Consider the following 15,253-nt stretch of genomic DNA (forward strand, 5'->3'; position numbering starts at 1 on the left):
TGGAATACCTGGAGAGTGAGAGTAGGCTAGGGCCAGGATTACTCTAGCCCAGAGTCTAAATGGGAGCCATTTGCTCAGAGAAGCCAGGCCTTCTGTATTAGGGTTTCTATTGCTGTGATGAACCACCATGACCAAAAACAGATTGGGGAGGAAAGGATTTATTTGGCTTCTACTTCCACATGTTAGTCCATCTTTGAAGGAAGTAAGAACAGAAATTCAAACAGGGCAGGAACCGGGAGGAAGTAGCTGATGGAGAGTCCATGGAGGGGGCTGCTTACTGGCTTGTTCCCCTCAGTCTGCTTCCTTACAGAACTCAAGACCACCCCCACGGATAGCCCCACCCATTATGGGCTGGGCCTTCCTCCGTCAATCACTAAATAAGAAAAGGCCCTCTGGGGTTGGGGATTTAGCTCAGTGGTAGAGCGCTTGCCTAGCAAGTGCAAGGCCCTGGGTTTGGTCCCCAGCTCCGAAAAAAAGAAAAGAAAAGAAAAGAAAAGAAAAGAAAAGAAAAGGCCCTCAAGGTTTGCCTATAGCTGGATCTTCGGGAGGCATTTTCTCAATTGTGGTGCCTCCTCTCTGATGATTCTAGCTTATGTCAAGTTGACATATAATTAATCAGCCCAGCTTCTAACATGGAGGTGGCTCCGACCAGCCCTCAGAGACCTCAGTCTGACAGAGGGGATAAGTCCTGTTCTTTGGGACTGTTCATCTGAGGTTCAACCCTCCAGAATCCCCATTCCAGGGTGTGAGACAGCCAGGCTCTCTGGCAAAGTTTATGTTACTAATCTTCTAACAGTATAGCACTCTCAGGTTTACAAAGTAATAAATAAATGTACGCGTGGGAGCGGTGGGGCTTGTTCAGGTGACACAAGCCCGCAACCTCAGTGCTTGGAGGTGAAGGCAGGCAGACCAGGAGTCTATTAAGATGTGAGCTCAGAGCTTTCTAGAAAGCTCCCAGGTATCTGGTGACCATAGCAACTCAAGCCAAACTCTGCGGTCGCGAGCCCTGCCCACTGCTTTGGGGCCGCGCCTGTTGATTTGCTGCTCCGGTTAGCCAATGAACGGCGAAGCGGGTTGTGTTCCGGGAGTTTAATGGGCACCGATGGTTGGGGAGGCGGGAAGAGAGCTGGGAAGGGTGGGCCCTCACGGCTTGCCGTGCGTGTTTCCGGCTCCGCTGCGGAAGGCTAGCGAGGGGAACCGTTGGGCCCGAGCGAACCGTACCGAGCGCGGGCATCGCAGGGCGCGAGTGCGGAGCTCGGAGCGCAGCACGATGGGAGGGGAGCAGGAGGAGGAGCGCTTCGACGGCATGCTGCTGGCCATGGCGCAGCAGCACGAGGGCGGCGTGCAGGAGGTAAACGACGTGGCCCGTGCCGCAGCCCTTCTCTGTGGACGGCCGAGACCTCCCCCACCCGGGCCGCGCGGGTCCCCGGGTCTCCGCGCCCCAGCTTCCGGTCTGCCCACCCCGCGGGTGAAGTCTGGCTCCAAAGCCCAACACCTAGCCCCCAAGAGCAATATTCGTTGTCCCAGAGTGACCCCAGAGCTTCCGCACCCACTCTGCGCTCCACCGGTGTTTTTCCTTTCATTTTAATGGTTACTCTCCAGAGCATCCCTAATGGTTACTCCTTAGAGCATCCCTGGATCGGCTCTAATGCACGTGATCTGCATCTTATCCAGAGTAGAGCCTGTCTATCAATACTGTGTAGGGTAGTGAGAGCCAGGGTGAGGTTAGCACGTGGTCTCTTTATTCTTGAAACTATGCTGAGTGAGGAAGTGAACCGGAGACCTGTAGGTTAAGCTTCCTCCTGGCCTAGCCTCAGTTGCCTAGTTTGCGAGGTGAAACTTAGGAATATCAGTTCATGGCTTTTTTCTTTTTCTTTTTATCTTGAGTCAGGGTTTTGCTCTGTATCCCTGAACTTGCTATGTAGATCGAGTGACTTCCAATTCCTTCTGCCTCTGTCTTCCAAGTGCAGGACTTGGATGTGGGCCAACTTGCCTGGCCCCCTAGTTTTGTTTAAGTGTTTGTCATTTTCGTGTACCAGACACATAGTAAGACTGGATCCTGGGGATGCAGACACCGACAGAGACCAGACTTTGCCTTTGGGGAGTTCCTTGAAGATTTTTTGCTTTAAAAAATTATTTGGAGCAGGGTGTGTCTTAAATCCCAGCATTCAGGAGGCAGAGGCAGGTAGAGCTTCGAATTTGAGGCCAACCTAGTCTACAGAATGAGTTCTAGGACATCCTGGGCTACACAGAGAAATCTTGACAAAAACAAAACGAAAGAAATGTATTGTGTCAGAACAGTTTCATGGGGCCAGTTCTCCCTTGCCACCGGTATGTGGGTTTTTAGTGTTGAATTGCTAGGATTTGAGGCAGTCACTTTTTCCCAGTGATTCATCTTGCAGATCACAGTGAGCATTTAAAAAGTTTAATCCAGTGCCGGATATGATGGTGCAGGACTGTAATCCTGACACTGGGAAGGAAGAGGCAGGAATCAGGGATCTGTAGTAAGACCCCCAGATATAATCCTCAGATAACCCACAGGAGATGTTCAACAACCAGACCTCGTTCACACAGTGGGTATGTAGTTCATGTGCCACATAGATGAGCTGGCATGGGTGCCGTTAATTTATTTTTTTCAAACCAATACTGGGAGAGGTGGAAAAGCCTATTGTTGTCTTCAGAGATACTCCATTCTATAAGCACTTGAGAGTCAGAGTGACAGGTTTACTGAAAACCAGACCCCAAGTCCCTGAGGAGACAGTCGTCCTACGGTCTGTCACTGGGGATGGGGTCTCCTTTAGTTTTCCATTCTGTCTTAGAGTGACCGTTGCTTTGATAAAACTTGAAGAGCAGCTTGGGGAGGAAAGGCTTTACTTCACGCACAGGTCTGTATCACGGTCATCATCAAAAGCAGCTGGCCAGAATTGGAGGCAGGAGCTGATGCAGAGGTCATGGAGGAGTATTTCTTACTGGCTTGCTCAACTCTATTTTTATAGAACCCAGGACACAGGGGATGACCCCATCCCCAATATACTGGGTTCTCCCATTAATCACTCCTTAAGAAAATGCCCTAGGGGTTGGGGATTTAGCTCAGTGGTAGAGCGCTTGCCTAGGAAGCGCAAGGCCCTGGGTTCGGTCCCCAGCTCCGAAAAAAAGAACCAAAAAAAAAAGAAAATGCCCTAAAGGCTTGCCTACAGCCTGATTTTTCTATGGAGGCGCTTTCTCGATTGAGGTTCCCTCCTCTCTAATGACTTTAGCTTCTGTCAGGTTGGCATAAAACTGGTCACTACACATTCTAAGTCTTTCTGTAGGTGCCTGTGTTGACCAAGGACTTCTAAATCTCTTTTAAGTGGGAGAGTGTGTCTAATCTGCAAGTGTGAACCTTCTTGTCTATGTGTCCCTAAACTGATACAACACAAAAGTATTTGAGAGTGAGTTCACTTTGTTTCAGTGAATGTAGTGTCTAGAAGTAGGGATCGTACCCATTAGGGTAAGTTTCGGCTTCAGACTTAGAACTATTCACTGGGGCGAATGTTGTGCTAACTGGGTCAGTGCCAGCAGCTTGTGCTTTCCCCAGGAGTTTACTGAGCTTGGGCTGTCCTAACACTTGACAAGCACTCAGTGCTCCCTGCTACCTGTGGCCTGACATGACCATCTGCCTTAAGCTTTTGCTTCTTATCTTTCCCACTATGATGGTCCAAAATAAACCCTTTCCCCCTTAAGTCTTCTTTTCCCAGGTCTTCTGTTTTTGTTGCTGTTGTTTGTTTGTTTTTTATTTTTTCTTGCTTGTTTATTTTTTTAATCACAGCATGGGGATAAGGAAAGCAGCATTTCTGTGGGGAACTGAGACAGGTCCCACTACATAGCTGAGGCTGACTGTAAACCCATGATCCTCCTGCCTCAGCATTGTGATTATAGGCCCGGCCACCATGCGCAGATGTGCAGCTGTCCTTCTCATTGGGAAAATTTAGTTGGGTGTGGTAATGCACACTCTGAATGCTAACACTTGGAGGGCCAAGGCAGGTGGGTTTGAGGCCAGTCTGGACTCTACGGTAAGACACTGTCTGCAAAGCAACCCGAGTTTGATTCCCAGCACCATGTAATTCCAACTTCAGGGGATTCCTACTCTGACCTTTGTAGGCACCTTGTCTGTCTGTCTGTCTGTCTGTGCCTCTTAAAGGCCTTTTTTTTTTTTTTTTTTTTTTTAACATTTACCTTTCAGGTGAATGTTTGCCTGCGTGTGTGTGTGTGTGTGTGTGTGTGTGTGTGTGTGTGTGTGTGTGTGTGTGTGTGTGTGTGTGCGTGCGGCGTCTTTGCGCTCTCTGTGTGTGTGTTCCTGGTACCATGAGACCAGCCAGATCTGGAGTTACAGATGATTGTGAGCCACCATCTCATAACCAAATCCAGGTGCTCTGCGAGAGCAGGAAGTGGTCATCACGACGGCTCAGCCACCTTTCCAGTCCCAACCTGAGGGCTGCTTCTGTTACGTTTGATGGAGTAAGATCTGAGGATGAAGCCCTGCAGCGTTACAGAGTTAGGAACAGCTACAGCCAAGTCTCTAGCAGAGCGCCGCCCAGCCGTAGCCCACCTCAGCTTTCCTGTCTGGACGATAGGGTCACCCCCCTTCACCTTCGGTCCATCAGTCCTCACAGCTAGTTACTTAACTAGGATTGTCATTACTAAGGAGATGGCCTCTCTTGTGTCCCAGACCTGCCTCCCAAGTCCCCTAACTTTAAGTGCTGGGATTATAGACATTCACCATTGTGCTTAGTGTAATGAGTTGACGGGAGACCCTGGCTTCAAGCATGCTAGGACCAGTGGAACTAAATTCCCAGCCCCCAGGGGCAGGGAGGTTGAAGGAGTGGTTCTTTGCTTCTCCTGTGTGGATTCTGGAAATAGAACATGGTAGGCACCACTGAGCCATCTCAACTGGTTCCTTGGTTTTGTTTTTTTTTTTTGTTTTTTTTTTTGGGGGGGGGGGGTGATGTCATAACTCAGGATGCCTGAAATTTGCCATGTAGCTAAGGCTGGCCTTGAACTCTTCCTGCCTTAGCCTCCTCATGCTGGGATTATGGACGACAGCCACACTTTGTTTGAGACAGTCTTACTATCCTTGGTTAACATAGAACTCACAGTGTTCAGGTTCAAGACCAGGCTGCTCTGAACTCACAGAGATTCCCACCTGCAGGCATGCACCACTCTGTCTGGCTCACAACCCAGTTCTGTTTTTAAGTTTTGTTTATCTTGTGCGCATGTGTGTGTTTCTATGGGGGTTGTGTGCCACAGCATGTGTGTGGAGGTTAGGTGACAACTTTGAGGAGTTCCTTCTCCTTACACTGTGGATTTGGGCAGTCGAGCTCAGGTCGTCAGACTTGCACAAGGGCCCTTCCCATGAAGCCATCTCTGTAGGCCCTTTGATGGCTTCCTGTCTGCCAGAGAAGGCTTGGTCCAGGCATTTCAAATCACAGATGCAGAGGAAGTGTGTCTGGTGGGTCCAGCCCCACTGAGATGGTGAATGTGTATGTATATACACAGGACTGGCAGACGCAGGAGCCTGGCGGGGAGGCTGGCTGCTCAGGTGGGCGGTTCAGAGGTAAAATGCTCAAATTCAAATTCTCTCCTAAACCAGGGGGTTGTCTGCAGTCGAGGGGCCCACCCTGAGCCCCAGGGCTGCAGCCTCCTCCTCTGTCTTTCAGCTTGTGAACACCTTCTTCAGCTTCCTTCGACGCAAAACAGACTTTTTCATTGGAGGAGAAGAGGGGATGGCAGAGAAGGTGAGTGCTGGGGACCCCTTCTCTTTGGGCGGGTGTGGAGAGCTCACCTGGCTTTCCCAGGCTGGCCTTCCCAGGCTGGCCTTCCCAGGCTGGCCCAGAATGGGGCTGGGGAGGGGAGTGTCAGTGAGCCCCTCCCCCTCTGTCCTTTTCCCCTGAGTTTCCTGTGCTCTTGACCAGTTTAATGGTGTCAGCCCTCCCCATTTTATGGGAGAGGAAATTGGCTCAGGGATGTGTTACACTCTGCAGAGTCTTGAGCTGCATTGTAAGAGAAACATCCTGGAGACCAGTTTGCGGTAGGCTTGCCTGACTTACCCTTCACCCCAAGGCTTTTCCTAGTTATCTGGGTAGCAAGAGTTGACAGACATTAAAATTTGAAGCTTAAAGCCAGGCATGGTGATGCATGTCTGCAGTCCTAGCACTGCATTTGAGGCCACCTGAGCTATAGCATGACATCCCATCTCAAAGGAGAAGGCAAAAAATTAAAAAATTACAGGCATAATGCCTCAGGCCTGTAATCTCAGCACACAGGAGGCAGTTGTACAAGATTAGGAGTTGGGTCATCCTTGGCTATGTAGTCAGCCTGGGGTACATTTACTAGATCCTGTGTCAGACAACTCCACTACCTCTTTCCCTCAAGTCACAGTGAGCTCCTGCCTCAGACTCATTAAAATGGTTCCCATGGGAAAACAAAACAAAACCCAGGAAATCTGTGTGTGTGTGTGTGTGTGTGTGTGTGTGTGTGTGTGTGTGTGTGTGTGTGTGTGTGTGTGTGTGTGTGTAGTCTACATACAGTTCCTGGGGAGGCTGGGGCAGGAGTGTGGCTTACGTTGTGTGCTTGAGACCAGCTAGGACACTTAAAAAGGAGACAGGAACAACAGGAACCAAGTGTTGACAAGGGTGTGCAAGGTTGGAACCCCGGCTGGGGAGACTTGATTGCACAGACCTGTGGTGCTGCTAACATTCAGAATAGGCAGTGGGTGGGAGGGGCCTGGGGAGAAGGCTCTGGGTAAGAGGCAGTAGCAGCAGAGGGACTTGGTTCCCCAGCACCCATAAGGTAAGCTCACTACTGCCTGTGACCAGCTGTAGAGGATCCGATGCCCTCTTCTAGCCTCTTGGCCACTCGTGCCTGGATGGGCACACGAGCACAGAGGTGCACATGTAAATAAGTTGTTTGCTTGCTTGTTTGTTTGTTTTGGAGAGAAAGGGAAAGAGAGTGTCTACATAGCCCTGGCTGACTTGGCACTTACTATGTAGACCAGGCTGGGTTCCAAGTCAGACTCTACCTGCCTCTGCCTCCCGAGTGCCCAGTATGAAATGTTAAAAAGCCCAGTCCTTTGACACATCCCTAACGTCCAATACTAATCCAAACTCAGGACTTTGCTGAGAGCTCATTAGACTGACTGGGCTTGTGGGAGTGCTTTTCCTGAAGTCTCAACTTTCAGTTTCATTGTAAAAGACACTTGGAGGCACTCAGGAGGTAGAAACAGGAGGATCTCTTGGACTTGAGACCAGCCTGGTGTATGTAGTGAATTCCAGGGCAGTTAGGTGTGTGTGTGTGCCCTCCCCCCCCCTACACACAGTGATAAGGAAGCAGAGTGCAGCAGGGTGTGGTGCTTCTGTGTCCTCTCTGGGCTTGTGCTTCTCCCCAGGATCTTGATGTTCAGCAACCAGGAGTGTTGTAGACGCTATTGTTTAGGGGATTTACAGGGGTTAATTGAATAAATGTAATTAACTACTAAATCACTGGCTGCTGAGCACCTCAGTCTGGCTTCTTCCACTGCCTTCCTGTGCTGGGGACTGGGTGCCTCAGAGGCAGCCCTCAGCCTGCCGTCTTCCAGCCCATCCTGAGCTGTGATATAGACGGGCTCTAATGGACACGAGTCTAGAAATCCCAAGGACTTAGGAGCTTTGTGTCAAGAACTGGGAGAAAGACTTGGTTTTTTTTTACTGTAGCTCCTCCCCCTCTTGGGGGTGTAGTGTTTGTTTGCTCTGCAGATTTGGGGGATGCTGAGAGCTAGACCTCCAGGCTTGATCTGTTTCCTTTTCCTCCCTAGAACTAGGTTACCGATAGGCAGTATGAAGCACCGCGTGGCTTCTCTGTGGCTATGCCAACTGTTGCTCCTGCCTGTGCTTACTGTTCAGTGGGACTCTCATTCTTTCCTTATTTGGAGACTTCCCTGCTCCAGCCATTTGCTTCTGTGGAGAGGCTGTGCAGGAAGAGCCCAGACTCACAGCTCTCAGAGTAATTGCTAGTGGGTTTCCAAGGTGACCCATGAGGTGAGGTTTTCCTTCATTGTTAAACTCATGGGCTTGAGTAAAGGTGCACCAGGGTTGTTACCAAGTCAGTCAAAAGGGAAGCCTGTGTCACAGGACATGGCCAGGTTGGCTTTTGATACTTGTATGTGACAGCATATCAGCACCAGTGCCAGGCCCCATGTAAACACACGCTGTCAGCTTCTGTCGGGTTTGTCATGCTGTTCCTTGCTTCCTGATTCTCTCTGTCTAGCTTAGGTGAGCCTCGCCTCCTCTTCTCTGTCTGCCTTTGGCTGTCAGCGAAGGATCCTAAGTTTTGGTCATTTCGCTATTTTTGTGTGTGGTTCTGGGGACTAACCCTTAGGGCCTTGCCCTGCCCCAGCCAGAGTCTTGATATATAGGGCACAGTTAGCCACAAACTTGAGACCTTCCTGCCTCTGCCTTCTGAGAGATGGGGCTCCAGGAGTGAGCTGCCAAGCCCGGCTGCGTCACTGTTTGTTTGTTCTGTTTTTTAAGTAAAAATTATTTAACTTCTATGTTTGAACAGATATACTTTGCAGTTAGCTTAATAAGAAATTTTTTGTAAAATTATTCTACGGTTAAAAGAATGGTTGAGGTATTTGAGATGGCACAAAGAGAGGTGAGGCAGGACCCAGCTTTGGGGCCTGAGGCACAGCCCTCATGCTCTCACTCAGGAGGGAAGACCCTGCCGACAGCAAGGATGAGAGGGTGCAGTTCTGCGCCTTGTTCTTCAGAAGACAGGGAGCTTAACTTGGTGAGAAACAGGAAAGGCGGCCTGAAAGCCACAATGGGGTGGGGCTAGCCCAAAGGAACAGTTGTCCCAAGTAAAGGGAAAGACAAGTAGCAAACGCAGAGCTGTGGTAGATACTCAAAGAAAAAGTTATATACACACACAGAGTCTGTCTGTCTGTGTCTCTCTCTCTCTCTCCCTCTCTCTCTCCAGCCAGGGGTGGGCATCAGTGTACTATGCATAAAGTAGTTCTGACCATTAGGACTGAGAAGGAAGAGTCGAAGTCAGCAATGGGCAGGCCAAGCAGAAGGACATGTCAGGCTGGGTGTCAGGCCGCAGGCGGAGTAGTGGCCATGCTGTGCAATGCTGCCAGCTCTGCACCTCCTCCACCCCAGCTCTAGCCATTTCCTAGCTGGGGCCTGTGGGGCATTTGGAAGTTGAGAAAGGGCAGGGGCCTGGTCTAACATTCCAACCCAGGCTGGGAAAGAGAGGGAGATTGGTTAGGTGGGGCTACAAGACATAATCAACAGGACATCCTTGAGTGTCCCTGACCAGACGAATTCCCCTGTTGTCCATTGCTTGAATGTGTTGCTAAGCCTGAGTGTGGTCAGGGTCTGGTTCTTGTGCTTTTGGGTTGGGTTAAGTGGCTCTGTGGTCTAATTGGCCAGACTGGTGGGACCATTGTTGTCCCTAAAGAAAACACCTATGCTGACGCACCAGGCCCAGAATTCCTCACCCTTTCCCACCTGCCAGCGGGGAGCTCCCAGCAGTGTCAGTGACTGAAGCGCGACTCCATGACTCCCACAGCTTCTGCCTAGGCCACCACTAGTGTGCTCTTTGGGAGGGGTTTGGGAGGAAGGGTCAGAGGCTGCTCTAGTTGGCCTTGACTTTGCCCAGCAGCTCTTCTCTGCCCTCTTTTAACCTCCCATCGCTTGGAAGTAATAGGCCGAGTGGGTTGTGACATGATTTATGGGACTGGAAGAGAGAGGGCCCTTGTTCCTGCCCCTCCTTGGCCACCGATTGTCACATGGCTTGAGTTCAAGGTCCCCATGATTAGAAGCTGGGGCATTGCCTCTGCTGCAGTTGCTTCATGACCTGCTGTTTCTCTCCACAGCACATGGCCTCTGAGGGGAGGCCTCTTTCCCTCACTCCTGTCATTACCCTTATTACTGACACTCAGGGTGTCTTTACCGGTGCACTCTGAAGCTATCGGTGTGGCATGGGGCTAGGGGCAGGGAGTGGCAGGTGGAATGGTCACAGATGAATGAGAGTCTGGGTGTTTGGCAGAACCTTGTGTGTTGGAAGCCAATGGGTGACTTCTGTGACTTCCTCCCCCCTCCAGCTTAGGTGTGGGGGTTCTTCAAAGATGGCCTATTGAGCGCTGGTCACATGAGGCATGTGCTTTGTTTCAAGTGTGTGAAGCCACAGATTTGCACTTTCTAAGTCTTCAGAGTCAGCTAAAGGTGAAAGTCAAGAGACATTTTTGCTGTTCTGGAGACCGGCCAGTGAGAAAAACCTCATTCTGGTGAGAAGAGCGTAGGCCCAAGCTGCATTTAGAGAGATGACTCAGGTTCAAACTCCATACCTGGGACAGGTGCTGTGGAGTAAAGCATCATGGGAGCTTGCTCAGTGGATGTGGAAGGACCTGAAATCCAAGGCTCTCAGGTTAGGGATGAAGCTAGCTTCTTCCCTTGGGAGGGGTCTAACCTGCTGATTCTGGCTGTGAATTTAAGTGCTGCCATCTGGGGCTATATGCCCAAGATGTGGGCAGGAAAGAGGCCGTGGAAGAACAGGAAGTATGGACCTGGGTACTTAGGGAAGGCTTCCTGGAGGGGCTGAGGCTGAGTTCTGCTTGTAACAGAAGCTGCTAAGAGTAGGTCCTCACCAGTGTGCAGCTGCTGTGCCTGGCTGCAGTTGTAATGCAGGGGTAGGTAATGTTCTGTCCCTAGGCTTTAAGACACTGTCCTCCTTAGCTCATCACACAGACTTTTAACCACCATAACCAGCTGGCACAGAAGGCCAGGAGAGAGAAGCGAGCTCGGCAGGAGACTGAGCGTCGGGAGAAGGCAGAGCGGGCAGCCAGGCTGGCCAAGGAGGCCAAGGCAGAGACTCCCGGGCCACAGATCAAGGAACTGACTGATGAGGAGGCAGAGAGACTGCAGCTGGAGATTGACCAGGTGAGGCCGGGCGTCCTCCTCTACTTCCACCCCGCCCCCGACTGCAGTGGCCCTGGGAAGTAGGGTTTTGATGCAACTCTGTGCCCTTTGCCACAGAAAAAGGATGCAGAGAACCATGAGGTGCAGCTCAAGAACGGCAGTCTTGACTCTCCAGGGAAGCAGGTAAGGTGGAGTAGCAGGCCTGGGCAGTGGTCTCCTCTCTTCAGCAGAATTCCCTCCTCACCCTCCCTCTCCCCAGCCTTGGGGCCCTGCCAAAGACAGGGAAGAAAGCTGTGATGATAATCTCAGCACTTGGTGGGCTGAGGCAAAAAGGTTGATGCAGATTTGTGCTATATAGTGAGAACCTATCTCAAATAGAAATGAAAACTATTTTCTTTTAACCCAGGCATAGTGACATGCTTTTAGTCTTGGCATTCAGGAGGCAGAGGCAGAGGCAGGTGGATCTCTGAGATCTAGAATGGCCAGGGCTATGTAGAGAGACTGTCAGTAGTAAATACTACTACTACTACTACTACTACTACTACTACTAGATTATTTTTAGTAATAGCAGCAACAATAGTAATACTTTTTGATAACTCTACTGGCCTTAATCCTGGGACAAGAAAACCCTCAGGTGGACTGAAAAGATAGCTTAGTGGTGGCTCACAATGGCCTCTTAACTCCAGTGCTAGGGGGTCTTCTGAACTAGGTATGACATAGTGCAAAATACTCATATACTTGTAATATTTCTTAAACTGCTCCCGAGTCAGAGCGTACCATGAAGTGCGGGCTGAGGGGCACTGGCTCAGCCACAGCCTGTGTCACTTGGTATAGTTTGAGCCCTTCTGGCAGAGATCAGGACCTGTTTTTGCCTTTGGTTCCCAGTGGCCCAGGGTGTGTAGGTCGGCCATGCCTAGCTTGCTTTTTTGTGGCTGTTGTGTCTAGCGGCAGTTGTGGGCCTGGCCTGGTGGAAGTCTGGTCTGTCAGGTAAGTCATTGAGCTTCCCTGACTGAGCAGGATGCTGAGGAAGAGGAAGACGAGGAAGACGAGAAGGACAAAGGAAAGCTGAAACCCAACCTAGGCAATGGGGCTGACCTGCCCAACTACCGCTGGACCCAGACCCTGTCAGAGCTGGATCTGGCAGTGCCTTTCCGAGTCAGCTTCCGGCTGAAGGGAAAGGATGTGGTGGTGGACATCCAGCGGCGGCACCTCCGGGTGGGCCTCAAAGGACAGGCACCAGTGATTGATGGAGAGCTCTACAATGAAGTAAAGGTGGAGGAGAGCTCGTGGCTCATCGAGGATGGCAAGGTGGTGACAGTGCATCTGGAGAAGGTACGAGCGGCCCTTCCTAGCTGGTGCTGACGCCCCCTGACTGCTGCAGGCCCTGTGGGCTTACTCCTCACTCTGCTTTTATCGTCAGGAAACAGCTACGGTTTACCTGTGTGCCTCGCTTGGGGCGGGATGGGCAGAGTTGGGGTCGAGTGGTCTTGTTCCTTTCCATCAGCTTGCACATGGGCTCTGTTCACATGTGCCTGAACCCGTGCTCTGCCAGGCCCTGTTCTAAGGACTGGAGAGAGAACAGGGAACAGAGTGTAGAGAAATCTGCCCCCAGAGAACCCACCTTCCTAGAAGTGTGGGACATTTACTGGGGTGAATAAAGGTGGTGTCTGGATAGAGCCGAGGGCCCATGGACACTTCCCCTGGCACAGGAGATGGTGCTTTTTGGCTGCAGCTCGATGGTCTCTGCCCTGGTACTTGACTTTTCTCCCAGCCAGAATCTCTGTTCTTGTTCTTGGCTCTTTGTTCTTTTTGTTTACTTGCAATGCCTTAAGGTCCAGTTGTTACTCTAGCTTCTCTCCTTCCAGCCACGTGGCCACCCTCCATGCTTTCTTGCTCCAGGTGACTGGTTTGTCACTGTTGGCCTCTGTGTGTCGCCCTCTGCTGGGCGGGCAGAGGTCTGGCTCTTCTGTACCCTGGTCCTAGCACATACACAATGTGGATGGGAGAGAGCTTATCTCTAAAGGGCTGAGCTGTAATTCCTAGGTCATAGAGTGGGTTTTCCTTCCCCATGGATTTCCTCCTCCTCTTCCTCCTCAGATCAATAAGATGGAATGGTGGAACCGCTTGGTTACCAGTGACCCCGAAATCAATACCAAGAAGATTAACCCTGAGAACTCCAAGGTGAGTTCCGGTTTGCTAAGGGAAGTTTTCTCCGTGGCGTCCAGGAGTAGGCAGTCCAGTGCTGGACTCACTCTTCTTCCTGCCTGTCCCTAGCTCTCAGACCTGGACAGTGAGACTCGCAGCATGGTGGAAAAAATGATGTATGACCAGAGGCAGAAGTCCATGGGCTTGCCCACCTCTGATGAGCAGAAGAAACAGGAAATCCTGAAGAAGTAAGCGACTGGGGCATGGGGAGGATTGCTGGGGGCTTAGACCTGTGTGACAGCAGTGTGCCACTAAATGGAACACGGATTGCCCTGCCCACTTGCAACATAAACTAGCCAACTTCATGGTTCTCTCTTGGCTTGTTCACCTGACCATTTGGTACTGTCACCTCCAGGACAAGGCTACCTTAAGAGTAGGAAGCAGTAGGTAACAGGATTGGTGCCACCTGCTGGCACCTGCCCTTCTGGCCTAAGGGCTCTGATACAGGCTTGGCTCCGGGTGTTTCAGGGTTCTGAGGAGGTCAGGCCCAGTGTCGGGGCTGAGGTGGACAGCTGAGATCACTTTTCTACTTCTGCCTCCTAGGTTCATGGATCAGCACCCAGAGATGGATTTCTCCAAGGCCAAATTCAACTAGCTCCTGTTCGCCTTCCTGAACTCTTGCAGTTGAGCCCCTAGCCACTCAACTTCCTTTCCTGAGACCCGGGAGCCTTAGGGCTGGGCAGGCATGGGACTTCCCAGGCGTGTGAGCTCCAGGGATTCACTGGAGAAGGGCTGGGTCTTGGGGGTCTTGTCCTTGCTATTTGTCCTGTTACACATTAAAACTATTTACTCTTCCACCTATGTGCCCTGTGTAGACCCTCTGGCTGCTGCTAGGAGCTGGGATTTTGGCTTCTAGCCTGGTCTGCTGTGCAGTAGTCTACCTGCTAGGGCAGGGTCTCGACTCTCTGGGTCTGTTGCTCCTATGACTTTAGGGAGGACTATGACAAGGGATTTAAGTTTTTTTTTTTTTTTTTTTTTTTTTGGTTCTTTTTTTCGGAGCTGGGGACCGAACCCAGGGCCTTGCGCTTCCTAGGCAAGCGCTCTACCACTGAGCTAAATCCCCAACCCCGGGATTTAAGTTTTAATTTACATTGTATGTGCACAAGTGCTGTGTGTGTGTGTGCTGTATGTATGTATGTATGTATGTATGTATGTATGTATGTATGTATGTATGTATTTCAGAGGACAGCTTTCTGGGTCAATTCCCTCCATGCTTGCATGGGTTGTGAGGATGGAACATAGATTGCTAGGCTCATGTGAGTGAGCCGCCTTACCTCACGTGTGGTTCTGAGCAAAGCTGAGTCTGGCTACAGATTCCCATTAGACATCAGGAGCCAGTCCCAGAATTAAGTATTCAGACTGGACTGTGTGAACAAAGCCATGGGAGTAATAAAGCCTGGGACACTGCCTGGGAGTGGGAGCCGGGAAGGCAGGGTATAGTCCGGTAGAGCCACACGGTAAAGGGTCGAGGAGGTAACTTCTGCTTAGATCTGGCCCTTGGAGCATCTGCTTCCGCCAAAGGGTCAGGGCCATTGAACGCAGAGGTGTGCAGGTTAAAGTTAACCATTCAGCTGTTTTGATAGAACTTCCCTGGGAATGTAAACTACTTCAGAAAGCTGCTGGAAAATTGGATTTTAGGCCAACGCTAGGATTTAGGGACTGTTAGGTCTTCTGATTTCCTCTGTCCTATAGTATTTCCCTTTTTTAAAAAAATTAGGGGTTGGGGATTTAGTTCAGTGGTAGAGCGCTTGCCTTGCAGACGCAAGGCCCTGGGTTCGGTCACCAGCTCCGAAAAAAAAATTAATTTATTTAACGAAAATGAATGTTTTCCTGGTATGTGCAGTGGTCAGAATAGGGTGTGGGATTACCTGGAACTGGACTTAGGGATGGTTGGGAGCCACCGTGGGGTGCTGAGAACCAAGACTGTCCTCTGTACGAATAAGTACTCTAAACTAGCCAGCCAGTCCCTGCACCTCTGTCCCCTTTTGAGGCAGGTCTTGGCATATATCCCTGATAGCCTTGAATTCAATATGTAGACCAGGTTGGCCTTGCACTCAGCAATCCTCTTGTTAGTAATCTTGGTGGGGTTACAGGTGAACAGCATCACACCTTTT

The 15,253-nt window shown here is 50.7% G+C and overlaps 1 protein-coding gene across 1 annotated transcript; it reads left to right on the forward strand.

Moving 5' to 3' along the window:
* Positions 1 to 1,142: 1,142 nt before the first annotated feature.
* On the forward strand, positions 1,143 to 13,940 carry Nudc (nuclear distribution C, dynein complex regulator). The gene is made up of 8 exons (XM_032896521.1): positions 1,143 to 1,351; positions 5,697 to 5,774; positions 10,752 to 10,955; positions 11,052 to 11,117; positions 11,952 to 12,266; positions 13,032 to 13,115; positions 13,209 to 13,327; positions 13,683 to 13,940. Exons 1-8 carry the CDS (start codon positions 1,271 to 1,273, stop codon positions 13,732 to 13,734), a joined length of 999 nt encoding a protein of 332 aa, XP_032752412.1. The 5' UTR covers positions 1,143 to 1,270; the 3' UTR covers positions 13,735 to 13,940.
* The last annotated feature ends 1,313 nt before the right edge of the window (positions 13,941 to 15,253 follow it).

Source organism: Rattus rattus, chromosome 1 (genome assembly GCF_011064425.1).
Source record: "Rattus rattus isolate New Zealand chromosome 1, Rrattus_CSIRO_v1, whole genome shotgun sequence".
Lineage (NCBI taxonomy): Eukaryota > Metazoa > Chordata > Mammalia > Rodentia > Muridae > Rattus > Rattus rattus.